At 43.0% G+C, this 27,615-nt stretch overlaps 2 protein-coding genes across 2 annotated transcripts in view; one reads left to right on the plus strand and one right to left on the minus strand.

Annotated features, from left to right (window-relative positions):
- Positions 1-341: 341 nt before the first annotated feature.
- LOC311148718 (solute carrier family 15 member 5-like) lies at positions 342-1,056 on the minus strand (the record flags this gene model as incomplete). Its single annotated transcript, XM_084185695.1, has 2 exons — positions 737-1,056; positions 342-538 (listed from the first exon to the last, which is right to left on the minus strand). The coding sequence occupies exons 1-2, from the start codon at positions 894-896 to the stop codon at positions 342-344; spliced, it is 357 nt and encodes a 118-aa protein (XP_084041821.1). The 5' UTR covers positions 897-1,056.
- Positions 1,057-1,779: 723 nt separating this feature from the next.
- The window catches only part of LOC311148719 (tripartite motif-containing protein 16-like), a gene marked incomplete at both ends in the record, with an annotated part of 28,326 nt that continues 2,490 nt past the window's right edge, over positions 1,780-27,615 (plus strand). The window contains 5 exons of the mRNA XM_084185696.1: positions 1,780-2,355; positions 22,418-22,525; positions 23,717-23,729; positions 23,831-24,432; positions 24,856-24,951. Coding sequence (XP_084041822.1) covers positions 1,780-2,355; positions 22,418-22,525; positions 23,717-23,729; positions 23,831-24,432; positions 24,856-24,951 — 1,395 coding nt within the window. The remainder of the gene's footprint in view (positions 2,356-22,417; positions 22,526-23,716; positions 23,730-23,830; positions 24,433-24,855; positions 24,952-27,615) is intronic.

Genomic DNA, 27,615 nt, shown 5'->3' on the forward strand with positions numbered 1-27,615 from the left:
AGTGCAGGGAGATGCCTCTGATATGACTGGGTGTCAGGTGGAAGGAGATCACAGAGCCTGGAACAGAGAAGAGAGGAAGGCTGGGAAGAGAAAGAAGCATTCATTTGGTTCAAACGTCTCTTGTCTGTCTCTAATACACCAGTAGGGGGCATCCTAACCCTAGCTTCCAGAGTTCAGAATAGTATCCTCCATGTTGGCAGTTGGTTCCAACACTCCACATTCTAACTTCATCTCAACTACATATGGTGTCCATTGACATTCGAAATCTCAAACCCAGTTTGTCTCTGTGTATGAACAGTGTAGCAGCAATAGGTGTGTCAGAAATACGTGCTGGCTCTCTGTCACTCACAGGCAGGGGTGACGATGGCCTCAGCCAGCCCCAGTAGGATGTACTGGGGAGCCAGCTGGAAGCAGGCCATGGAGGACACCTGGAGCACCTTCCCTGACAGGGCCTGCTCCGTCAGAGGATAGCCCTTCCTGTGGACCTCAGACAGGCCCGCTACCAGGACAGACTGGGCCGCACACGCATGACCCAGCGCTGAGAGAGGAGAGGAGGGAGGGGACAGGGAGAGAAACAGAGAGAGAGAGGGAGAGAGAGAGACATTAACATTGACTGGCTCATTGATGTGGATGGTATTTGTGCATGTGTGTGTCTGTGTGTCAGTCTGTGTATGTGTGTATCTGTGCGGTGCGTGTGTGTGTATCTGTGTGTGTGTATCTGTGTGTGTGTGCTTACTGATGACTCTGGCGGGGGAGAAGGGTGTTTTCTCCATGGACAGGTAGCAGGAGGTGACACACTCCATGAGAGGGGCCAGCAGCAGCAGAGGTAGGATGCTGATGACGTTCATGGCACCGATGGGCAGGAGGAAGCTGTTCAGGTGCAGGTTAGAGTTCATGGTCTGAATGTAGTAACCTGATGGAATCTGTGGGAGAGGTCAGGGTAACAACAGATTCTAGGACAACTTTATGGAGCATAAATAAACATTATAGATTTGCCTGTTTTACTCCCATCATCTGAAAAATCATGTATTTGGACTTTCCACTGAAAACAAACAATGACCTGAAAATGTTCTAAAAATCAATGAATGAATGGAACCATTTATTTGTCTCTACAGTTTGAAGGAAGTTTCTAACTAACATTAGCGCTATGAAGTCTATAGTAACTGCTAGCATGCCATAGACTTCCAGTCATTGCTCTAGTTGGCATTGGCTCCCAAAACGACCTCTAACTTCCTTCATACAGGATGCAGAGACATTAAAATGGTATCCATGAGTTCATCTGACTCTGGGGAAGTAGATAAAGGGCTTCACTGCCTAAATCCCAAAGTAAATCTTTAAATTGAGTTTTTAAGTGATTGCAATGATTAATTTTTACATGTACATTTACATTTTAATCATTTAGTAGACGCTCTTATCCAGAGCGACTTTCAATTAATGCAAAATGTGAACCACTATTTTTTTAAATGGTACAAAAGAGTATTTTGTATTTTGAAAATAAAAATACATTGGAGTGTAGTTCAGCCCAGTGTGATTAAAATGACAAAATACTCAGAAGTAGTTAAAATACATATTTCATATAGATGTAACATAAATACTAGTCATCTCTGGCTACTACCCAACACTCTGTCACATTTCCTTATCAAATAAACCACACCCCCTCTACATACAGAGTACACTGTTAAGTAGGAAGCCACTTCCTGTCCTCTGGTGTAGAGTTTCATGAAACACAAAGTAATCTTTGACACTGCCATTGATTAACCTACGGGAGAGAGCACCAAAATGGCAGAGAATCAGGGCCTGTTCCATTGCTCCATCTGTCTGGATCCACTGAAGGATCCGGTGACTACTGCCTGTGGACACAGCTACTGTATGGACTGTATTAAAGAAAGCTGGGATCAGGATCGTCTGAAAGGGGTCTATAGCTGTCCTCAGTGCAGAGAGACCTTCACTCCAAGGCCTAATCTGAGGAAAAATAACATGTTGGCTGAAGTGGTGGAGAAACTGAAGAAGACAGGACTCCAGGCTGCTCCCCCTCCTGCTCTGTGCTATGCTGGACCTGGAGATGTGGCGTGTGATGTCTGCACTGGGACCAGAAAGCAGAAAGCCCTCATGTCCTGTCTGGTGTGTCTGGCCTCTTACTGTGAGACTCACCTCCAACCTCACTATGAATTTCCTGCTTTCAAGAACCACAAGCTGGTCAAAGCCACCCCACAACTACAGGAGAAGATCTGCTCTCATCATGACAAACTGCTGGAAGTTTACTGTCGTACCGATCAGCAGTGTATCTGTTATCTGTGTACAGTGGATGAACATAAAGGCCATAATACAGTGTCAGCTGCAGTAGAGAGGACTGAGAAACAGGTAAGACCAGAACTACTTGTTGGTGACTGTCTGATAAACAAAGAAATAAAGATACAGTAGGAACTAAGGCTGTTTGAATATGAGATCATTCAAATGATATCGATGCACGGCAGAACAAATATGAACACAAACCTTCAGTATATTGGGTTTGCTCCAAATGTATCACCATTTTCTAAAGTCAAACAACATTATCATTCCGAATGCCCTTTTATGAGTCCAAAGTTCAGCCTCAACCCCTTGATACATGTACGCCTACCATAAAAACTATAATCATTCACATAACAACATAATAAAATAATTTCACACAGACAGTTCCTCAACATTTTAATCCCTAACTTCTATGTGCCCTATGTCACATTACTATACTATTGATCTAGTGGACAAATAAAGCTTGATAGCTCATTGAAGAGTGATTCTCCACAGAGGCAGCTGGGGATGAGTCAGCAGAAGGTCCAACAGAGATTCCAGGAGAGAGAGAAGGAGCTGAAGGAGCTCCAACAGGCTGTGGAGTCTCTCAAGGTGAGTATTGTTGACCAGAGGAGACACACCATTTCACTTCTCTCCTCCTGTCAGAGAGAGAGAGAGAGGGAGAGAGACAGACCTCTATCTAATCCCACTGACCCCACTGTTGGAAACAGGACCCCTTTCAGAGAACACACGGCTTAATGTAACTGACGGGATATGAACCCGGGTCTACTGAGGGAGAAACCAACATCTTGGGGGTTCGATCCCCAGGACCACCCATACGTAAAAATGTTTTCACACATGACTGTAAATCGCTTTGGATAAAAGCGTCTGCTAAATGTCATGTTATATATTATTAAGTTCCACCAAGAGGAGATTCCCTACTGGGCCGACACTGATTTTAAAGTCACAAGTGGGGCTACCTCATCACATAACCATGAGTAACCGTGAGTGACTCATGTCCGCTATACATTAACAGGGAGCTCTCTCTCTCTCACTCTCTCTCAATTCAATTAAATGGGCTTTATTGACATGGGAAACATATGTTACAATACCAAAGCAGGTTAAATAGATAATAAACGAAAGTGGAATCAATGATCAGAAATGAACAGTAAACGTTACACTCACAGACGTTTCAAAGTAATAGAGACATTTCAAATGTTATAAATCAAGTGAAAACAGAGTGAGTCAGACCGAGTTCTGGAGGTGAAATGGAAATGAATGAGGGAGAGTTAAGTGAAGTAGAAGGTGTGGTGAAGAGCTCAGAACCAGAGCCTTGCATCAATGGACATGATAAAGAATAATCTGGTGCAGTAGGAGTTACATTGTTGGAGAAAGTGGATCCATACCTTTTGGCAGATCCATTTGTGGTTTCAGGGTGGGTGGGAAAGGAGTTGGGTGCAGTTGAGGTGGGCGCTCCGTGTCACGCAACTTGGGTCAAGATCTGTTTCTTGCTTTGCTCTTAGGAACAGGGCACCATTGAAAGGAGTGATTTCTGGGGTAATGTTAAGTGTGGAGGTGGAGCAATTGAAGATGAAGATTCCTGGTGTTTGTGATGCCCTCTGTTTGGTGCAGACCCTGTGTTGAGCGTGGTGAAACATAGGAGTCACTGTCAGCTCTTTTGAGTTTTGAGTCTTTACCCGATAAAGTCATGTTATGATATATGAGTTATCCTGTTAGAGCTTTTGTGGCGAATCCACTGCGCTGATTCAGGTGCAACGTTTATGGTCATGTTGCAGCAGTTTGTAGGAGGGAGATTCCAAGATGTGGGAAGTGTGCAGGAGGGCATGGGATAGAGGTTTGTGTAGTTTCGGTGGATAAAGTTGTGTGTGTCAACTGTTGGGATGCCCATGTTGCTGGGGATCGGAAGTGTCCGGTACGAGAGAGGCAGGTTGAGGTGGCTAGAGTCAGAGTAGTGCAGAAGGTGTCATATGCTGAGGCAGTGAAGAAAGTAGAGGAGGATGGGTCAAGGGTGAGAGATCCTGAGAGGATCCCTGTGAGTAGTAGATCTGTGTCAGCACAGAGGGATAGGCCAACGAGTGATATATGCCTCGGTAAAGATAGCTTCTTAGCATTCATAGCAATGGTTATCAACTGTACAGCAGAAATGGAACGTAAATCAAAGAAAAAATATGTTGTGGTGGCAGCTTCAGAGAAGTATTTGGGCATACAAGATTAGACTTCAGAAGAGTTACAGGGTGTGTTGAGTGGTGGTGTTCCGTCCTCCCAGGCCTTTGGCATGGTCCAGGAGCAGATAGGGTCAAAGTAGTGGAATGGGGTAGTGGGTATTTAATGAGTGTAGGGTTAGTTGTAAGGGTGTTTTTCTGTATTATTATAATTTCCCCTTTTCCCATTTTGTGTCACAAAGTATAATGGATTGATATTTTAGTCCAGTTGGGGGCGGTAATGCAACATATTGGATGCCAACCGCCGTTAAACTCCAAAGAAGAAGAACCGTTATATTATGGCTATGTACAGTGTTGTAACGATGTCTCTGTCTCTCTCATTCCATCACTTTTGCGGTAGTTGGTTGTGTGGGTCTCTGGTTATGAATGGGGTGCTGACAGACAATCGTTGATGGATATTTATAGAGCTCTGATCAGGACGACAATTGATTTTGGGTGTATAGTTTATGGAACAGCGGCAAAGACAGAATCCAGTATAAAGCTTTAAGGATATATATTGGTGCATTTAAATCAACATCTGTATGTGCCTTACTGGTGGAGGCAGGTGAGATGATTTTGGAAATACAGTGTAAAAATTGTCATTATCTTATTGGGTTGAAAGGCTGTGAGGTTGAGCATCCCACTGATACTGTTCTAGATGACTGTTGGGAATATACTAGTAGACAAGGCAGTGGTTTTGGTTGGAAAGTTGGAAAGCTTGCTGATGAGAGAGGTTTGAGGGAGTTGGAGGTTGGCCCTTCTGTGGTGATAGGGGATGTTCCTCCATGGTTACTCCCAGACCCTGTTGTTGATCTAACCTTGGTAGAGAAAAGGAAAGATTGGTCAGAAGTCAGTGATATAGATAAACTGTTTGACAATTACATTGGTAGAAGTTTTTATAATTTTTTACCGCTTTTCACAGATGGATCCAAGGACCCAGATAGTGGGCGCACAGGAGCAGGCGTTTACGTTCCTGAATTCCTGAATGATGTGCAGATATGTAGAAGACTAACAGATGAACTGTCAGTGTACTCAGTTGAACTGTTGGTGATAATAGTTGCCCTCCAGTGGGTGGAGGACGTACAACCTGTTAGAGTTATAGTATACTCAGATTCTTTGTCTGTATTGAATAGTTTATCATCTGGTAAATCTAATAGGAGTGACCTGCTATTGGAGGTATTAATGTTATTATGGAGAATTGAGAGAATGGGTGTAGTAGTGAGATTCTGCTGGGTCCCAGCACATACGGGTGTGGAAGGGCATGAAATTGCAGACCAGTTAGCTAAAAGAGCTTTGAAACGAGATATAATTTATATTAATGTTCCACTGGGTAGAGGTGAGGCCAAATGTAAGATCAGAGCCATTTTGATAGATGTGTGGCAGAAGAGATGGTACTCTGAGCACAAGGGCCGGCATTTATATGAATAGTTTACAGTTTTACAGAAAGGTCGATGGACCAAGATTCAAAAGTCAGATTAGGAAGGAAGAGGTGGTGTTTCCTTGATTGCGCTTAGAACATTGAACTCGTCATTACATCTGGTTGGCAAGCATGTGAATGGTTTGTGTCTGGAGGGCATGGTCGATGAAACGGTGGAGCATGTGTTGTTATATTGTTGTAAGTATGTTGAAGAGAGGGAAAGATTGAAGTGTAGGGTCATTGAGGTTGGACGGGGTTGGGGGGGTTTGGAAGGGATTTGGGGGATTGGGGAGGGTCTATTAGAAGTTAGTAGGGCTCTTCTTTATTTTCTCAGAAGTACTGAGTTAGGTAGGAGGATTTAGAAATGTTGGAAACCGTGATTGACCACACACTCCAGCACAGTAGGTGGCGGCATGAACCTTTAACGTTGGTTTGTGGACCGCCATTATATCATAGAAGAAGAAGTTGGTTGTGTGAGAGTTTTGTGGTTCGTGAGGAGGGCTACTATTCTTTTTTCTTTTGGTTCTTACGTATTTTCTTAATTTATTTTGTCATGGTGGAGGGTTTGTTTATTGGTTTCCACTTTTTATCATTTAGAGTTGAAGGGGGAGTAGGGGTAGTTTGTTAGGGCGGCGTGATGGCCTCAACCGAGTGGAGAAGAAACGCTGTCGCTTCGGGTGCGTTCCGGAGAAAGGTGTGGAGGAAGTTTTGCTCATGGTCGGCGAACAGGTTGGAGCAGAACATCTGCACTCTGCATCCAGAATGAACAAGGTGGTGGTTGTGTTAATGAAAAATGTTTGTCTTTTTGCGAGTGTGTGTGTTGGAGCAGATTTCTCCTCTTTCGACAAGACTTGTGGTGGCTAATCTGCCTCCGTTTATTACTTACGAACAGACCGGAAGTAGTTGGTTCGTTTTGGTAAATTTGAAAGTGGTTTTCGTGTGCTCTCGGCTGGGTGCCAAGCGGAAGCCGTTAAACATGTCTCTTTTTGTAGACAAGTGTTTGTTTCTTAACAAACTTCAAGGTTAGGGGAGGGGTGGAACGCAGGGTTTGCTAGCACAGATAGTTTTGGGTGTTTCTAGTGTGGGGATGTAGGGCATAATGCTAGTGCAGACAAGCGCGACCAACCGGCAGCGGGGACTAGGACTAGGCTGGACACAATACATTTTTAACGCCTTTTTCTGATAAACTACTTAATTACATCCGCCATGGAGCCCAGTTTCATAATATTACCATATGTCCCAGATGCTTGCCGTAGTTTAGAAATATTAGGACATGTTTCACCCTGCCAGCTCCTATTAGTTGTTTTGAGGTCTGTGGCACCAACTCGCCTAATGAAAGTTATATTCCCAGCCCATTGTTCTGCGTCACAATGCCAGCTTCACTATTATTGGTAATGAGACCAGTCCGTATTAACATTGTAGCTTTACCTCAGGTAACTTTTTATTAACAAGGTTATGACTACTAGGTGAGCAAACTCACTGTTGACCTGGGTACACCTTGTGGTGACCCACAGTGCTACGTATGGTTTGCGCAGAGGCAATCAAAAAATTAACATTTTCTGTTCACGGTTATTCATATTTTCTTTCAGAAAAAGGTGTATAATCAAAACAAAACGCATGTCCGTCCTCTTTTTCAAGATGTGGCTGATTTTAAACAGCCAGAATACATTTTTTCAATTAAGAAATAACTTTTTAATTTTTTTTAAACATTTATTGTTTCTATATTACTGCTGGGTAATTTGATATGTGTCAAAATCTGTAAGTTTGTAGGCATTGAATTGAGCGAGTGCTGCGCAGGTTCACTGAGTTGTAAACTAAATGGATAGGTGTAGCTCATTGATTTATAGATCTGACACAGTTGCTACCTCAGATAATGAGCCTAGCAAGTGTCGTGAATGAGGTATGTAGTACCCACAGAAGGCCACAGGAAGGAGCAAGAGAGCTATAAACCTATTCATTTGTTTTCCTTTAAATACCCTAAACCTAACAATCAATCAATCAAATGTGTTTATAAAGTCCTTTTTACATCAGCAGATGTCACAAAGTGCTATACAGAAACTCTAACCCTACTTATAACCTATTTTAGCCTTAACTCTAACCCCTAACCCTAATTATAGGGTAGGGTAGCCTAGAACACGTTTTAGAAACTATTTTAGTAATAATTTTATGTTAGTAAATACCATTATAGTACTAAAAAGCATTTAGTGTTATTTTTTAAATAAAACCTATGTAACCTTTATTAGTCATTTTATTATATGTATTATTGCAAGGCAGAACACTTGATAAACAACACATTTGTTTTATTTTTTAAATGTGGTTTGAACTGGGTGTGACCTAGTAACCTCTATGTGAAAGTCCAGCAATTGGCATGTCATAGGTGGGGCAGGTTTGAGACTGATCTCCAGAATTAATAAGAAAAATATACTTTATTTCTCAGCTGCCTCACCAATGTCTTTACGTGAATAATTAACTTTTAATTGCTAAATATTTCCAATAGATGGCTGCATTAGACCACAATGCATCAGTTATAGGCTACAAGCATAAAATAGCATGCAAACAAAGACTATGTCCTATGATTTTCTAAAAAGGTCACTCATTACTTTACAGTTAGCTATATATCTCGAATTAGGCCTGTGTTGCTTTTGGGAGAGCAACAAATATTAACTCTAGCAGGTATTGAACCCCGGCCAAATAATCACTAGTCAGATGCGCTAACCTCAACCCTAGTAAACATGCATTATGACATCATCTTAATATCTCATATATTCCAGCCCACCAATAAATCATGCAACCATCGCTGTTAGAAAATGTACCTCAACATGCCCCTCGCTTGTGCTAGAAGGCAGAGTGCTCGCTGCTGCTGACGGCACAAGCTTTTTGCGGGGTTTGATGAGTTGGCTTCTTGTTCGAGAAGGCAGAGTGGCTCTGTGCAGGTTGATGAATTTGACAATGAATGTACTAGAAAAACACATGTCGAACAGAGGTGACTGAATTAATGTTCGCGCTTTTTGATAATGGTTATAGTAATGAGGTATAATATTAAAACATGAGCATATAAAACAGGTAATAATAAACATGAATCATCATTATATTACTTCACAGTAATGTGTTTTCAGTCCTTCCTCTTGCGTTAGCAGTGTGGAAAGGGACAGTAAAAAACTCAGGCAGGATTTTTCCTGTGAGGGGGAGTGGTGGTGTATCCAGGGAGAGAACTAAACTAATCTTCTGAAATGTCATTCGTGGTCTTAGGCTGCCATCTATTGGAATTATTTAGCATCTGCAGTAGTGCTGAATAAATAATAGAATAACAATATGCCATTTAGCAAAGTGTATATCCTTACTAAGTGTATACTTACTAAAGTAGTAATTACTCAAAATTGCTAAATATAAAATGTTCTAGTTCATTTGATCACTTACAACCATAAAATAACAATTCATAGCATAACAAACAATGAAACTGACATAAACCAAAAACACCATACATTTAGTTAATTATCTAAAAAAGTATATATATATTTAGATGTGTGACATTATCTGCCAAAGTAACACCCCCTTAACATATAACCAGACACTGGACACTGAAAATGAGCTTTTTTTATATAAATCTGGTAGCTCTCAAAAGAGCCTTTGCTTTGCTGAGCAGTTAGTTTTCAGGAGTGTGCTGCCTGCCTGCCTTCAGAGGAGTCTGTCTGTGAATAATGTAAAGTTAATAAGTTATTGCCACGCTTTCACAGAGGCCTAGTTTACATTTACATGTGAGTCATTTAGCAGACGCTCTTATCCAGAACGACTAGGGTTAAGTGCCTAAATCTGTCGATGTACAAGGGTACAGATTTCTCACCTAGTCGGCTCGGGGATTCGAACCAGCCACCTTTAGATTACTGCCCAACGCTCTTAACCGCTAGATTAAAACGCTTTGGCCTCAGGCTAGTGTTCCAGCTCAGCCAATGTTCTTTGGCCGTTTTACAGCCTTCAGTGAAATTTGACTTGTTCTATTGTCCAGCCTACTAGGACTCAGGGGGCAGAGGCTGGGATGAGAGTAGAGCAGGGTCAAGTGGTGGTGGTACCAGGAAGGAGGAGAGTAGAGCAGGGTCAAGTGGTGGTGGTACCAGGAAGGAGGAGAGTAGAGCTGGGTCAAGTGGTGGTGGTACCAGGAAGGAGGAGAGTAGAGCAGGGTCAAGTGGTGGTGGTACCAGGAAGGAGGAGAGTAGAGCAGGGTCAAGTGGTGGTGGTACCAAGAGGGAGGAGAGTAGAGCAGGGTCAAGTGGTGGTGGTACCAGGAGGGAGTAGAGTAGAGCAGGGTCAAGTGGTGGTGGTACCAGGAGGGAGGAGAGTAGAGCAGGTTCAAGTGGTGGTGGTACCAGGAAGGAGGAGAGTAGAGCAGGGTCAAGTGGTGGTGGTACCAGGAGGGAGGAGAGTAGAGCAGGGTCAAGTGGTGGTGGTACCAGGAAGGAGGAGAGTAGAGCAGGGTCAAGTGGTGGTGGTACCAGGAAGGAGGAGAGTAGAGCAGGGTCAAGTGGTGGTGGTACCAGGAGGGAGGAGAGTAGAGCAGGGTCAAGTGGTGGTGGTACCAGGAAGGAGGAGAGTAGAGCAGGGTCAAGTGGTGGTGCGCAGGCCGTGGAGAAAGCGGTGGTGGGGAGGGTTGCAGCTGGGCTACATGAGCAGAGGCAGGTTTCTGTAGTAACAGAGACTCTGGTGGGCGAAGGCTTGGTGGGCTCATCCCAGGAAATATTGCCTGTCATTGGGGAAGAGGCACTGATCAGGGGGGAAGTGCAGGGGGGCAGAGACTGGGGAGGAGGAGGATGGTACCGAGCCAATGGAGGAGGAGGAAGAGGGGGGAGGTGAGTCTGAGGGAGAGGAGGACAAGGCGGTCTCGTTTTCAGACGGCTCATTGGATCCAGAGCTGACAGCCAGTCAGGCTGAGGGCCCAGTATATACGCTGAGAGAACTTTCTAGGTTCCTGATGGAGACTAAAGGGGAAAAAGAAGGTTCTGCTGGAGTCTTATTTGATTGATCCTGGAAGGTTTGTAAGGTCAGTACAACACGTGATAAAGAATGAGGGGTTTAGTGTCCTCTCACCCAGGAAGCGGTATAGGCTGAGAAAATGGGTCATGGGTTCTTAAGGGTATGTCTTCAGAATCTGCTTAAATTGATGTTTTTTTCTGGCATGGTGGCTTTATGGGCTTCTCTACTGGTTTCTGATTGTGGTGATTTCCCTCCCACCTCTTATGGAGATTTCACGGTTAGACTTCCTTAACATGAACGGCAGCAGAGACTGGAGGAATATGTCAAACTAAAATATTTAAACGTGATTTTTTTGCAAGAGACACACAGTGATGTGATTAATTAAGTGTATTGGGGGTCTGGTGTAAGGGGGCGCAGGTGCTGAGCCATGGCACAAATCTTAGTGCAGGGGTAGCAAAAGAGGTGTGTAAGGGTAGGTTGTTAGTGGTTAGAGCCCAAATCAATGACCTTTGCTTTCCAAAATGTGTCTGCACCTAGTACAGGGCTCAGTTCTCTGTTTCACCAGGGCCCAGGCAGGTGTCCTATTGGAAATTCCATGTAAAGCTCTTCCAAGATGTCACTTTTTGCTCAAACTTCCAAGGGTTTTGGGAGAGGTGGGGACAGCAGAAGGGGGAGTAACTTATGTTGTGGGGGAGAGGAGGGAGCCTGATGGGTGGGTAACTTCTGTTGTGGGGAGATGAGGGAGCCTGATGGGTGGGTAACTTCTGTTGTGGGGGAGATGAGGGAGCCTGATGGGTGGGTAACTTCTGTTGTGGGGGAGATGAGGGAGCCTGATGGGTGGGTAACTTCTGTTGTGGGGAGATGAGGGAGCCTGATGGGTGGGTAACTTCTGTTGTGGGGGAGATGAGGGAGCCTGATGGGTGGGTAACTTCTGTTGTGGGGGAGATGAGGGAGCCTGATGGGTGGGTAACTTCTGTTGTGTGGGAGATGAGGGAGCCTGATGGGTGGGTAACTTCTGTTGTGGGGAGATGAGGGAGACTGATGGGTTAGGTAACTTCTGTTGTGGGGAGATGAGGGAGCCTGATGGATGGGTAACTTCTGTTGTGGGGGAGATGAGGGAGCCTGATTGGTGGGTAACTTCTGTTGTGGGGGAGATGAGGGAGCCTGATGGGTGGGTAACTTCTGTTGTGGGGTGATGAGGGAGCCTGATGGGTTAGGTAACTTCTGTTGTGGGGGAGATGAGGGAGCCTGATGGGTTAGGTAACTTCTGTTGTGGGGAGATGAGGGAGCCTGATGGGTGGGTAACTTCTGTTGTGGGGAGATGAGGGAGCCTAATGGGTGGGTAACTTCTGTTGTGGGGGAGATGAGGGAGCCTGATGGGTGGGTAACTTCTGTTGTGGGGAGATGAGGGAGCCTGATGGGTGGGTAACTTCTGTTGTGGGGAGATGATGGAGCCTGATGGGTGGGTAACTTCTGTTGTGGGGGAGATGAGGGAGCCTGATGGGTGGGTAACTTCTGTTGTGGGGAGATGAGGGAGCCTGATGGGTGGGTAACTTCTGTTGTGGGGGAGATGAGGGAGCCTGATGGGTGGGTAACTTCTGTTGTTGGGTGATGAGGGAGCCTAATGGGTGGGTAACTTCTGTTGTGGGGAGATGAGGGAGCCTGATGGGTGGGTAACTTCTGTTGTGGGGAGATGCGGCTGTGGAGTTGTATTCTGATTTATAGAGGGCAGAACTCTTTGATCCTGGGTGTTCTCAGGTTCTGCTCACAGACCTTTCCAAACTCTCTCTGTCACAGAGACATCAAATTGACATTTCCCTGGCCTTTCACAAACTCTCAGCTGCCGTCTCTCAGACAGTCTGCCTCTGATTTTTTTTAGAAGGTCTGGGAAATTATGGATGTATGGTTGTAATGTGGTGCTGGATGGTGTATTGTACTGTGGTGTTGGGTACTGGATAATGTGATTGTGTAGAGGTTGTGGTGGCACGCAATGTGCTTTTAGGGGTGGGGGTGTTAGTGTAATGAGGATGGCTCATTAAAGTAAGACAAGTCTCTCTCTCTCTCTCTCTCTTAACAGAGCTCTGCACAGGCAGCAGTGGTGGACAGTGATAAGATCTTTACTGAGCTGATCCGCTCCATTGAGAGAAGGCGCTCTGAGGTGAAGGAGCTGATCAGAGCCCAAGAGAAGGCTCAAGTGAGTCAAGCTGAAGGACTCCTGGAGCAACTGGAGCAGGAGATAGCTGAGCTGAGGAAGAGAAGCACTGAGTTGGAGCAGCTATCACACACAGAGGATCACATCCATTTCCTCCAGGTAACTCAACTGCCTTGATACATGTGATATGAAATTAAAACTCTCAATCATTTGGTTCTGCTCCCTCTCACTCTCTCTCTCTCTCTCTCTCTCCCTCTCTCTCTCTCTCTCTCTCTCTCTGTCTCTCTCTCCAGAGTTATCAGTCTCTCTCCAGTACCAGTGTATCTTCAGACTTACCCAGCATCGTTGTCCGTCCTCTTCAGTACTTTGGAGATGTGAGTAAGACTGTGTCTGAACTGAGAGTGAAACTAGAAGACGTCCTTAAAGGAGAATGGACCAAGATCTCCACTACAGGTGTGTTGAAAATAATAAGAACATCAACTTTAGACCATTGAAAGTTCCCTACTAGTCATATACATGTGGAATATGATGTGATGATAACATTCCCTCTCTCTGTGAATGTGTTTGTGTGTCTGTAGTGAATATAGTGGAGGTTGTACTGCCTCCAGAGCCCAAGACCAGAGAACAGTTCTTACAATGTGAGTCTCTTTATTCTGAAGTAACTAACAGTCTCTTTTTACTGACACTCATAACAATCCCTCTAGAAATATATAGCAATAGTAGATCTAATCAAAGACTGGGTATCTATCTGACTCCTCATATTTCTCTGATTTGATCTCTGCTGTGCTCTAATCAAAGACAGGGTAGATACAGTATCTGACTTAACTTATTGTTCTAACTCCGCTCATTGGTCTCTTCTCTGCTTTTCTCCCAGATTCCTGTCAGCTCACACTGGACCCAAACACAGCACACACACTCCTCTCTCTGTCTAAAGGGAACAGAAAGGTGAAACGTACAGGCCAAGTCCAACCATATCCTGTTCATCCAGACAGATTCACAAACTACTTGATGGTTTTGTGTAGAGAGGGTCTGTCTGGACGCTGTTACTGGGAGGTGGAGTGGAGTGGGGCGGGGTTTGTTACAGCAGTCTCATATAAAGACATCAGCAGAACAGAGACAGATGGTGCATTTGGATACAATGACAAGTCCTGGTGTTTACTGTGTTATAGAGGTGGTTATTTGTTCATACACAATAGTGTTAGGACTAAAGTATCAGGCCCTCAGTCCTCCAGAGTAGGAGTGTACCTGGATCACAAGGCAGGTACTCTGTCCTTCTACAGTGTCTCTGACACAATAATCCTCCTCCACAGAGTCCAGACCACATTCACTCAGCCCCTCTATCCTGGGGTTTCTCTCAATGGTACTGCTGAGCTGGTTAAACTGTAGTAGGGTCCACATAGATACTAGTCATGCTGGTGTAGTCTATAGCTGAGCTGGTTAAACTGTAGTAGGGTCCACATAGATACTAGTTATGCTGGTGGTGATGGTCCCCAGATGTGATGATTCATTCTGCTCTGTTTTTATGTACAATGATTTGATTGATTTGATCTTCAGAAGATGTTATATATTACAATTAAATGCATTCATATTTTTTTAAGTGCAATGTTTTAATCTTATATATTCACATTAATCATGATGTATGCTGTTAATGTATGTTGGTTGTCATTCAGAACCATTGAAATGTTTTCACAATTGGTTCTCTGTCTCATTGTAATTTTCCTCAGTATCATGGAACAGGTAGTTACTTACTTGCTAATTGAACTATATGGGCCGGTTTCCCGGACACAGATGAAGCCTAGTCCTAGACTAAAAAGCATGTTCAATGGAGATGTCCGGGAAACCGACCCTAAGTTTGGCATCTTTTATTCTCCCATACTGCTCAGTCAAGCAACATTAAACCTGTCCAGCAGGTGGTGTTGTTAACCCAACAATAAAAACAGCAGAAATTTTGACTTGTCACTCAGTATATCAGTAATGTTCAGAATTGTACTTTAATATCATTGGAGATTGATGGGCTTTTTAATCCACTACCCAGAGTCAGGAACAGATGAAGTTAGGTCTGCTACTGTTCAGTTATTAAATATGATTCATGGTGATGGGAAATAAAAAAATACATCTAGTAGTAGTTTTCCTTTGCTATTTATTCCAAGGTGTGTCTTTAACTTGTAAATGGATTGTGTTGAAGCTGGCATGTGGTGTGGATGATAGAATAGAGTGAATAGAGGAGAGAAGAGAGGAGGAGAGGAGAACATAATATAGAAGACAGATAAGATAGAGAGATAATTCATACCCAGGGGAGTTACTGACTCTGGCCCAAATGACACCCTGTTCCCTACGTAGTGCACTAGGCTACTTCTGATCAGATCTAAAGTAGTGCACTACATAGGGAATAGGGTGGAGATTGGAGATTTGTGTGTCTTTAACTAGTAAATGTGTGGAAGCTGGCTAGTGGTGTGTCTTTAACTTGTAAATGTGTGGAAGCTGGCTAGTGGTGTGTCTTTAACTTGTAAATGTGTGGAAGCTGGCTAGTGGTGTGTCTTTAACTAGTAAATGTGTGGAAGCTGGCTAGTGGTGTGTCTTTAACTAGTAAATGTGTGGAAGCTGGCTAGTGGTGTGTCTTTAACTTGTAAATGTGTGGAAGCTGGCTAGTGGTGTGTCTTTAACTAGTAAATGTGTGGAAGCTGGCTAGTGGTGTGTCTTTAACTAGTAAATGTGTGGAAGCTGGCTAGTGGTGTGTAAATGTGTGGAAGCTGGCTAGTGGTGTGTCTTTAACTAGTAAATGTGTGGAAGCTGGCTAGTGGTGTGTCTTTAACTTGTAAATGTGTGGAAGCTGGCTAGTGGTGTGTCTTTAACTAGTAAATGTGTGGAAGCTGGCTAGTGGTGTGTCTTTAACTAGTAAATGTGTGGAAGCTGGCTAGTGGTGTGTCTTTAACTTGTAAATGTGTGGAAGCTGGCTAGTGGTGTGTCTTTATCTTGTAAATGTGTGGAAGCTGGCTAGTGGTGTGTCTTTAACTTGTAAATGTGTGGAAGCTGGCTAGTGGTGTGTCTTTAACTTGTAAATGTGTGGAAGCTGGCTAGTGGTGTGTAAATGTGTGGAAGCTGGCTAGTGGTGTGGGTGATAGAATAGAATGAATAGGGAGGATGGGAGGGGAAATGGGCAGATATATAAGACAGATGAGGGAGAGAGAGATTTCCATACAGGAGTTACTGACTCTGTCCCAAATGACACCCTGTTCCCTACGTAGTGCACTAGGCTACTTCTGACCAGATCAAAAGTAGTGCACTACATAGGGAATAGGGTGGAGATTGGAGATTTGCTCACTGTCATTAGAATGAATATTTCCATCCAGGAGTTACTGTCTCTGTCCCAAATCTCTCCCTGTTCCCTGCATAGTGCACTAGGCTTCTTATGACCAGATCTAAAGTAGTCTTCTAGATTTTACATGTTTTCTCCCTGTCATTAGAATAGGACAATATGGTAATGACTTTAGTGGTTTCCTCCCATTTTGTTTTTATTGGTTGTGTGTTGTGTTAGGTTTTCCCCTGTGTTCCTAATGGGAAATCCATTAACATTGAATCACAAACAAATTATATTCCATTTGTGTTTAGACAACTTCATGGCTGACATCCCCCAGTTCTGTTAAGACCCATTGAACTGGGTCACATTCTAAATGGTCACTTGTATTGATAGTCCATACTGGGCCTAACTGTGGTTAACCATACTGGAGGGTTTCTTTCTGCACACATATTCCCTCATCTCCAGAACTTTACCTGATGTCCTCTCTCTCTCTCTCTCTCTCTCTCTCTCTCTCTCTCTCTCTCTCTCTCTCTCTCTCTCTCTCTCTCTCTCTCTCTCTCTCTCTCTCTCTCTCTCTCTCTCTCTCTCTCTCTCTCTCTCTCTCTCTCTCCTCAAACTGTATAGAAAGCAGACAACCTCAATATGGTTTCATTCCTGTAGTTATCAGGACACATGGGGTGTGGAACTATTATCTCCTTTCTAAGTGTGAACTTGTCCACTTCCCTTCATGGATTTAAAAGGAAATGACTGGTATATGTAAACTCCCTCCACCCCATGCCAACACCAATCCAATGCTTTGACATTTGAGAGGAGTAGTGAAGGAATGATACACTTCAGGAGGAAGGAGAGATTATTGGGACACACTCATGGAGTGATGATAGAGGGATGTGAAAGAGGAGAGAGGTAATGGTTGGACTTGACTTATTTATTCTCTCATTAGACGTATTCTGTTTCAATAACATAATAGCATAACACAAAATAAGTAAATTTAAGGAAGTATCCATGTACAGTGGATTAAAATTCATTAAAAATCCTACAATGTGATTTTCTGGATTTTTTTTTCTCATTTTGTCTGTCATAGTTGACGTGTACCTATGATGAAAATTACAGGTCTCTCTCATCTTTTTAAGTGGGATAACTTGCACAATTAGTGGCTGACTAAATACTTTTTCCCCCCACTGTATTATAGATTTTATAACCACTTTTGAACCATTTTCACAAGTATGGGGTAAAATTTCACAACTCTTAATACAAAACTCAAAACAGATCATCAAAAAGGCTGTTTTTTCAGAACTTTAAGCACATTTTCAATTGACTAAGCGCAACACACAAAGGAAGTATCCTTGTATTATATCTTAATATGTGAAATGCTCACTTTCTCCCATAAGAATCATCAGTAGTTGATGTAGGGTTTCATCTGTCAAAAGGTAAATCACACCTGGTGACTTATGAGTTATAAATGTTATTACTGTGGAGTCACCATGATCAGGTTACTGTGGTGTGTGTGTGTGTGTGTTAGTCTTTGATTAGTTTAGTCTGTGTAAGTAGTCCACTAGGCTGTAATGTTAGAGGTTGCTTAATTAGAATGTTATAATATCATACTGTAATGTTAGTGGTTAACTCGTTAGAATATTAGAATATTATACTGTAATGTTAGTGGTTGTCTCATTTGAATATTACAATTCATACTGTAATGTTAGTGGTTGCCTCGTTAGAATATCAAACTGTAATGTTAGTGGTTGCCTCATTCGAATATTAGAATATCATACTGTAATGTTAGTGGTTGCCTCGTTAGAATATCAAACTGTAATGTTAGTGGTTGCCTCATTCGAATATCATACTGTAATGTTAGTGGTTGCCTCATTCGAATATTAGAATATCATACTGTAATGTTAGTGGTTACCTCATTAGAATATCATACTGTAATGTTAGTGGTTGCCTCATTAGAATATCATACTGTAATGTTAGTGGTTGCCTCATTCGAATATCATACTGTAATGTTAGTGGTTGACTCATTCGAATATCATACTGTAATGTTAGTGGTTGCGTCCACCCCTATGTTTTCCCTCTGTTTTTCTTATTGAAAATCAATTTACAATTCATCCCCCCAAAAATCCTATTACGGTTTTGTTTTAATCACTTTGGTACTATTTTCACAAGCAGGTGGTACATTTTCACAACTCTTAGTATAAAACTCCAAGCTGGTCACGCTTGTAAGGCAGCCAGTCTTTCATTCAAAACCTGTCATTGTGCATTCATTTGGATTGTAAACATCTCTCACCACACAAACATTGATTCAAAATATAAATGTAATGAGAGCATTCGTTTAATCACCCAAACAACTTAAATCTACTCAATTGAAAATATATCATTAACTACCAGTTAATCCAATAGCAATCACTGCAAGATAATTGTTTCAAATAACCCTTAGAAGTGCTGAAAGTAATATGCTACAGTACTGTAAATTACAGTTTACATTAGGCAATACACTTACATTACCCAACAAAATTGACAATCTATAATTTACATGATATCTATCCAATGTGTAATCAAAGGTGTGATCAATGAAGAAATCCTCAACAATCAGTCATGGGAAAAAAAAAAAAAAAAAAATCCAGATATAATTGCATCATACATGTAAGACATTAAATGAATGAAAATAAAATAATGTTTAGCACGCATTAATTTGCATCAAGACTATCTAGAGCGTTTGGCCATAAATTCTCATCCACATCAGTAAATGTCCTCATTGTTCATGCACCGCTGGAGAAACCTTTCGGCATGTTGAATCAAAGCTTGACATTGGTCTGCATTGATGTCATCACATGCCTCATCCATGGCCAGAAGGAGGGTGGCAGGCTCATGGGGATGGCGATCGTACACCTTCCACCTCCATGATGAAAAAAATAATTTAATAAGGTTGAGGAAGTATGGGGGCTGGTATAGGGTCACAAATCAGGGAGGGACCTGAAACCATGCCTGAACCACCTCTGAATGGTGGAACCTGACATTGTCCCACACAATGACATAGGTGACCCCTTCACCTTGACAGGCCTGCTCAATTTCATTGAGAAACACAATGAGGTGTGCAGCGTGGTAGGATCCAAGTAATGGTCTACGTCCTACCACACCATCTTCAGAGATAGCTGCTGCTCTTGGAAATGTTTCCCCCATGTTGTCCAGGCACTTGGACGGACGCCCGTTGGTAGATGAGGTTCCGACCACGGCACCCAAGTTTTGGCCAGGTTGAAGCCCGCTTCATCAACAAAGATATACCAGTGATGGTTCACAGCAGCATCAAGCACCATCACCCTCTAAATATATATTTTGGTTAGTTATTTTTACAGTATAGTTCCAATATGATATTGTGAAGTAGCATGTTCATTAATAGTAACAGTAATACAGTATATAGTGCTGTACCTGAACATACTCGGCCCCCAGTTGTTTCTCTCAGAAGGCTCCAGGTCAATGTGTTCCATAGATACCTGGTGCCTCTTCAAAAGGCAGGTGATTGTTGGTAGGCTGATGGATGCCACATTGGCAAAGGTGTCATCATTCTCCTCAATGGCCTGCTTTATTTCAGACAGACGTATGTCATTCCTGGCCCTCACCATTTCCACCACTGCCCACTCCTGCTGGTCGGTCAGCACACGGCCACCACCACCATGGGGTCTTCTGTCAATTTTGAGGGTAGAACATAGTATACTGTAAATAGATCATACTGGAAGAATACTGGAACAAGTTATGTGAATTTACATGCATTACAACATGTGATTTATTGTAAATGTAATGGTAAAGCATAGTGCATATCCTTCAGACTTACCGGTTTTCTTGGAGAAAATGTTCTCATGATCTTATTGACAGTTGATCTTTTCAGATTGGGGTGAACTAATCTGACAGCCTCTGCCATGGTAAGGCCTCTGTTCACCACATGGTCAACGACGATGGCCCTGACTTCATTAGACAAAAGAGTTCCCTGCCGTCTGTCTCCCTCTCTCTGATGTCCACCTCTTTGACCTCTCTGACCTCTTTAATGGGGCCCATCCCTCCTCTCTGATTGGCCCCTTGTCCACAAGCTCTTTGATTTCTTCCTCTCTGTTGCTGTCTATCCTGCTCCATGTTGAAAGAAATGTTCATAAACATCCTTTTATATGGTGACCAATTGTGGTTCCCACTATGTGGAATCAATTAGCAATAATGAGCAGTCATTATGTATGGTTATCATGTATCATACATGTTATCTAGATGTTTATACTTTACAAACACAGAAGTTAGTAAGTATGAGACAATCTTTACTGAACTGATCGGGTCCATTGAGAGAATACTCACTGAGGTGAAAAGGTTGATTAGAGGCCAGGAGAAGACTGCAGTGAGACGGGTTAAAGGACTCCTGGAGCAACTGGAGCAGGAGATAGCTGAGCTGAGGAAGAGAAGCACTGAGCTGGAGCAGCTCTCACACACAGAGGATCACATCCATTTCCTCCAGGTAACTCAACTGCCTTGATACATGTGATATGAAGTTGCATTTTTTAATAGTGACAGAATTCGAAATGTCTCCTTAGCTGAAGACCAAAGAAGAGTTGTCCCTCTGTAAATGATATTCAAACACCCTCTCAAAGACAACATACATGTTCTTTCTTTTACTTATTGGGTTTTGTTCTTCATCAGTCAGACGTCCTCCAGCTGACATTGGATCTGAATGAAGCTTATCCAGAACTCAGGCTGTCTGATGGAAACTGGATGGTGACAGCCACTGATAAAGCTCAGCCCTATCCTGACTACTGGAGACAGGTGCTGTGTAGAGAGGGCCTGTCTGGAGTCTGCTACTGGGAGGTAGAGTGGAGCGGTGGATGGGTTGAAATAGCAGTGTCATATAAAGGGATCAGCAGGAAAGGAAAGGTCCCAGAGTCTACATTTCTAGGTAACAGTCAGTCCTGGACTTTGGAGTGCTATCCCCCCCATTGTAGGGTTTGGCCCAATGCTAATAAAACAGAAATATCTGTCCCCTGGTCCTCCAGAGTAGGATTGAACCAGGACCACAGGGCAGGAACTCTGTCCTTCTACAGCGTCTCTGACACAATGACCCTCCTCCACAGAGTCCAGACAACATTCACTCAGCCCCTTTACCCTGGGTTTGGGATTGGTCCAAAATCATATCTCAATAATTACCAGTAGGTACAGATGATTTCAACCATTTCAGACATATTAATGGAGAGCTTCTGGGTTATTAACAGTCTTCCAGTAGGCCTATGATTTGGTTCAATTCCCCTTTTTTAACGTTATTGTAAAATTAAAAAAACTTTAAAAATTAGACATAGCACATTCTTTGTAGCCTGGTCCCAGATATGTTAGTGGTCTTGCTAAACAGATGGCCTGATAGCACATACAGACTGACACTCAAGCTTCAGACTTTTACTGTCTACCTGATCACCTCTTGGCTGTTGCAATCCTCTGTAAATGTGTCTCTTTTTCTCTTGATGTAAACTGTAGTACTGGCAAACCAGTCAAATCAGAAACTGGGATCATTGTTGATCCATTTATGATCAGATGAGAATATTTAAATCACCCATGTCCATGTATGAATCCAAACAATTCTGTATTCTGAATCAATTACTGAATCAATGTGATCTTTCAATATAAAAGTCAAAATCGTGACATTGGAATTGCTCTGTTATTGAATTGATTGACACAATGAATCAGCTATTTCCAGTCATCTATGTAGCAGTATATCCACAGGGGGAGGAAGTGCAGGGAGATGCCTCTGATATGACTGGGTGTCAGGTGGAAGGAGATCACAGAGCCTGGAACAGAGAAGAGAGGAAGACTGGGAAGAGAAAGAAGAATTCATTTGGTTCAAACGTCTCTTGTCTGTCTCTAATACACCAGTAGGGGGCATCCTAACCCTAGCTTCCAGAGTTCAGAATAGTATCCTTCATGTTGGCAGTTGGTTCCAACACTCCACATTCTAACTTCATCTCAACTACATATGGTGTCCATTGACATTGTAAATCTCCAACGCAGTTTGTCTCTGTGTATGAATAGTGTAGCAGCAATAGGTGTGTCAGAAATACGTGCTGGCTCTCTGTCACTCACAGGCAGGGGTGACGAGGGCCTCAGCCAGCCCCAGTAGGATGTACTGGGGAGCCAGCTGGAAGCAGGCCATGGAGAACACCTGGAGCACCTTCCCTGACAGGGCCTGCTCCGTCAGAGGATAGCCCTTCCTGTGGACCTCAGACAGGCCCGCTACCAGGACAGACTGGGCCGCACACGCATGATCCAGCACTGAGAGAGGAGAGGAGGGGAGAGGGAGAGAAACAAAAGAGAAAGGGAGAGAGAGAGACATTAACATTGACTGGCTCATTGATGAGGATGGTATTTGTGCATGTGTGTGTGTGTGGCTGTGTGTGTGTCTGTGTGTGTGTGTGTGTCTGTGTGTGTGTGTATCTGTGCCGTGTGTGTGTGTGCTTACTGATGACTCTGGCGGGGGAGAAGGGTGTTTTCTCCATGGACAGGTAGCAGGAGGTGACACACTCCATGAGAGGGGCCAACAGCAGCAGAGGTAGGATGCTGATGACGTTCATGGCACCGATGGGCAGGAGGAAGCTGTTCAGGTGCAGGTTAGAGGTCATGGTCTGAATGCAGTAACCTGATGGAATCTGTGGGAGAGGTCAGGGTAACAACAGATTCTAGGACAACTTTATGGAGCATAAATAAACATTATAGATTTGCCAGTTTTACCCCCAACATCTGAAAAATAATGTATTTGGACTTTCCACTGAAAACAAACAATGACCTGAAAATGTTCTAAAAATCTATGAATGAATGGAACCATTTATTTGTCTCTACAGTTTGAAGGAAGTTTCTAACTAACATTAGCGCTATGAAGTCTATAGTAACTGCTAGCATGCCAAAGACTTCCAGTCATTGCGCTAACGCTAGTTGGCATTGGCTCACAAAACAACCTCTAACTTCCTTCATACAGGATGCAGAGACATTAAAATGGTATCCATGAGCTCATCTGACTCTGAGGAAGTAGATAAAGGGCTTCATTGCCTAAATCCCGAAGAATCCTTTTAAATTGAGTTTTTCAGTGATTGCAATTATACATTTTTGCAATTACATTTACATTGTAATCATTTAGCAGACACTCTTATCCAGAGCGACTTTCAATTAATGCAAAATGTGAATCACAATTTTTAAAAAATGGTATAGAAAAGTATTTAGTATTTTGAAAAGTTTAGTTCAGCCCAGTGTGATTCAAATGACAAAATACTCAGAAGTAATTAAAATACGTATTTCAAATAGATGTAAGATAAATACTGAACATCTCTGGCTACTACCCAACACTCTGTCACACTTCCTTATCAAAGAAACCACACCCCCTCTACATGCAGAGTACACAGTCAAGTAGGAAGCCCCTCCCTGTCCTCTGGTGTAGAGTTCCATAAAACACAAAGTCATCTTTGACACTGAACAGAAAGTTATCTTTGACACTGCCATTGCTTAAGCTACGGGAGAGAGCACCAAAATGGCAGAGAATCATGAACTGTTCTGTTGCTCCATCTGTCTGGATCTACTGAAGGATCCGGTGACTACTGCCTGTGGACACAGCTACTGTATGGGCTGTATTAAAGAAAGCTGGGATCAGGATGTTCTGAAAGGTTTCTATAGCTGTCCTCAGTGCAGAGAGACCTTCACTCCAAGGCCTAATCTGAGGAAAAATAACATGTTGGCTGAAGTGGTGGAGAAACTGAAGAAGACAGGACTCCAGGCTGCTCCCCCTCCTGCTCTGTGCTATGCTGGACCTGGAGATGTGGCGTGTGATTTCTGCACTGGGACCAGAAAGCAGAAAGCCCTCATGTCCTGTCTGGCGTGTCTGGCCTCTTACTGTGAGACTCACCTCCAACCTCACTATGAATTTCCTGCTTTCAAGAAGCACAAGCTGGTCAAAGCCACCACACAACTACAGGAGAAGATCTGCTCTCATCATGACAAACTACTGGAGGTTTTCTGTCGTACCGATCAGCAGTGTATCTGTATGCTGTGTACAATGGATAAACATAAAGGCCATGATACAGTGTCAGCTGAAGCAGAGATGACTGAGAAACAGGTAAGACCAGAACAACTTGTTGGTGACTGTCTGATAAACAAAGAATTAAAGATACAGTAGGAACTAAGGCTGTTTGAATATGAGATCATTCAAATGAAATCAATCCTCAGCAGAACAAATATGAACACAAACCTTGAGTAAATTGAGTTTGCTCCAAATGTATCACCATTTTCTAAAGTCAAACAACATTATCATTCTGAATGCCCTTTTATGAGTCCAAAGTTCAGCCTCAACCCCTTGATACATGTACGCCTACCATAAAAACTACAATACTTCACATAGCAACTTAATAAAATAGTTTCACACAGACACTTCCTCAACATATTAATCCCTATCTTCTATGGGCCCTATGTCCCATTACAATACTATTGATCTACTTTACAAATAAAGCTTGATAGCTCATTGAAGAGTGATTCTCCACAGAGGCAGCTGGGGATGAGTCAGCAGAAGGTCCAGCAGAGATTCCAGGAGAGAGAGAAGGAGCTGAAGGAGCTCCAACAGACTGTGGAGTCTCTCAAGGTGAGTATTGTTGACCAGAGAAGAGGCATCATTACACTTCTCTCCTCCTGTCAGAGAGAGGGAGAGAGACAGGCCTCTATCTAATCCCACTGACCCCACTGTTGGAAACAGGACCCCTTTCAGAGAACACACGGCTTAATGTAACTGACGGGATATGAACCCGGGTCTACTGCGGGAGAAACCAACATCTTGGGGGTTCGATCCCCGGGACCACCCATACGTAAAAATGTGTTCACACATGACTGTAAGTCGTTTGGATAAAAGCGTCTGCTTAATGGCATATTATATATTATTAAGTTCCACCAAGAGGAGATTCCTTACTGGACCGACACTGATTTTAAAGTCACAACTGGGGCTACCTCATCACATAACCATGAGTAACCATGAGTGACTCATGTCCGCTATACATTAACAGAGCTCTCTCTCTCTCACTCTCTCTCAATTCAATTAAATGGGCTTTATTGACATGGGAAACATGTTACATTACCAAAGCAGGTTAAATAAATAATAAACGGAAGTGAAATCAATGATCAGAAATTAACAGTAAACGTTACACTCACAAACGTTTCGAAGTAATAGAGACATTTCTAATGTTATAATTCAAGTGAAAACAGAGTGAGCCATTCGGCAGACTGAGTTCTGGAGGTGAAATGGAAATGAATGAGGGAGAGTTAAGTGAGGTAGAAGGTGTGGTGATGAGCTCAGAACCAGAGCCTGGCATCAATGGACATGATAAAGAAGAATCTGGTGCAGTAGGAGATACATTGTAGGAGAACGTGGATCCATTCCTTTTGGCAGATCCATTTGTAGTTTCAGGGTGGGTGGGAAAGGAGTTGCGTGCAGTTGAATCAGTGAAGGTAACCTGTAGTGGACTTGGGATATTTGTTTGTGTTTCTTCTGACCAGAGGGAGTGGGCGCTCCGTGTCACGCAACTTGGGTCAAGATCTGTTTCTTGCTTTGCTCTTAGGAACAGGGCACCATTGAAAGGAGTGATTTCTGGGGTAGCGTTAAGTGTGGAGGTGGAGCAATTCAAGTTGAAGATTCCTGGTGTTTGTAATTCCCGCCGTTTGGTGCAACGCAGACCCGGTGGTGAGCGTGGTGAAACAGAGGAGTCACTGTCAGTCCTTTTGAGTTTTGAGTCTTTACCCGACAAAGTCATGGTAGGATATATCAGTTATCATGTTAGAGCTTTTGTGCCGAATCCACTGCACTGATTAAGGTGCAACGTTTATGATCATGTTGCAGCAGTTTGTAGGAGGGAGATTCCAAGATGTGGGAAGTGTGCAGGAGGGCATGGGATAGAGGATTGTGTAGTTTCGGTGGATAAAGTTGTGTGTCAACTGATGGGATGCCCATGTTGCTGGGGATCGAAAGTGTCCGGTGCGAGAGAGGCAGGTTGAGGTGGCTAGAGTCAGAGTAGTACAGAAGGTGTCGTATGCTGAGACAGTGAAGAAAGTAGAGGAGGATGGGTCAAGGGTGAGAGATCGTGAGAGGATCCCTGTGAGTAGTAGATCTGTCCCAGCACAGAGGGATAGGCCAACGAGTGATATATGCTTTAGTAAAGTTAGCTTCTTAGCGTTCATAGCAATGGTTATCAACTGTACCGCACAAATGGAACGTAAATCACAGAAAATGGATGTTGTGGTGGCAGCTGCAGAGAAGTATTTGGCCGTATAAGATTTGACTTCAGAAGAGTTACAGGATGTGTTGAGTGGTGGTGTCCCGTCCTCCCAGGCCGTTGGCATGGTGCAGGATCAGAAAGGGTCAAATTAGTTGAATGGGGTACTGGGTATTTAATGTGTAGGGTTAGTTGGAAGAGTGTTTTTTAAAATTATTATAGTTTCCCCTTTTCCCATGTTGTATCACCAAGTAAAATTGATTGATATTATAGTCCATTAGGGGCGGTAATGCAACATATTGGATACCAACCGCCGTTAAACTCCAAAGAAGAAGAAATATTATATTACGCTATGTACAGTGTTGTAACGATGACTCTCTCTCTCTCATTCCATCACTTTTGCAGTAGTTGGTTGTGTGGGTCTCTGGTTATGAATGGGGTGCTGACAGACAATCGTTGATGGATATTTATAGAGCTCTGATCAGGACGACAATTGAGTATGAGTGTATATTTTATGGAACAGCGGCAAAGACATAATCCAGTATATAGCTTTAAGGATATGTATTGGTGCATTTATATCAACATCTGTATGTGCCTTACTGGTGGAGGCAGGTGAGATGCCTTTGGATATACAGCGTAAAAAATGGTCATCATCTTATTGGGTTAGGTTGAGAGGCTGTGAGGTTGAGCATCCCACTGCTACTGTTCTATAAACTACTGTTCTTTATAGATCTGACACAGTTGCTACCTCAGATAATGAGCCTAGCAAGTGTCGTGAATGAGGTATGTAGTACCCACAGAAGGCCACAGGGAGGAGCAAGAGAGCTATAAACCTATTCATTTTTTTTTCTTTAAATACCCTAAACCTAACAATCAATCAATCAAATGTGTTTATAAAGTCCTTTTTACATCAGCAGATGTCACAAAGTGCTATACAGAAACTCTAACCCTACTTATAACCTATTTTAGCCTTAACTCTTTTCACTTTGCAAATAATCACTAGTCAGATGAGCTAACCTCAACCCTAGTAAACATGCATTATGACA

The sequence above is a fragment of the Coregonus lavaretus genome (assembly GCF_964263955.1).
Source record: "Coregonus lavaretus genome assembly, chromosome: 21".
Lineage (NCBI taxonomy): Eukaryota > Metazoa > Chordata > Actinopteri > Salmoniformes > Salmonidae > Coregonus > Coregonus lavaretus.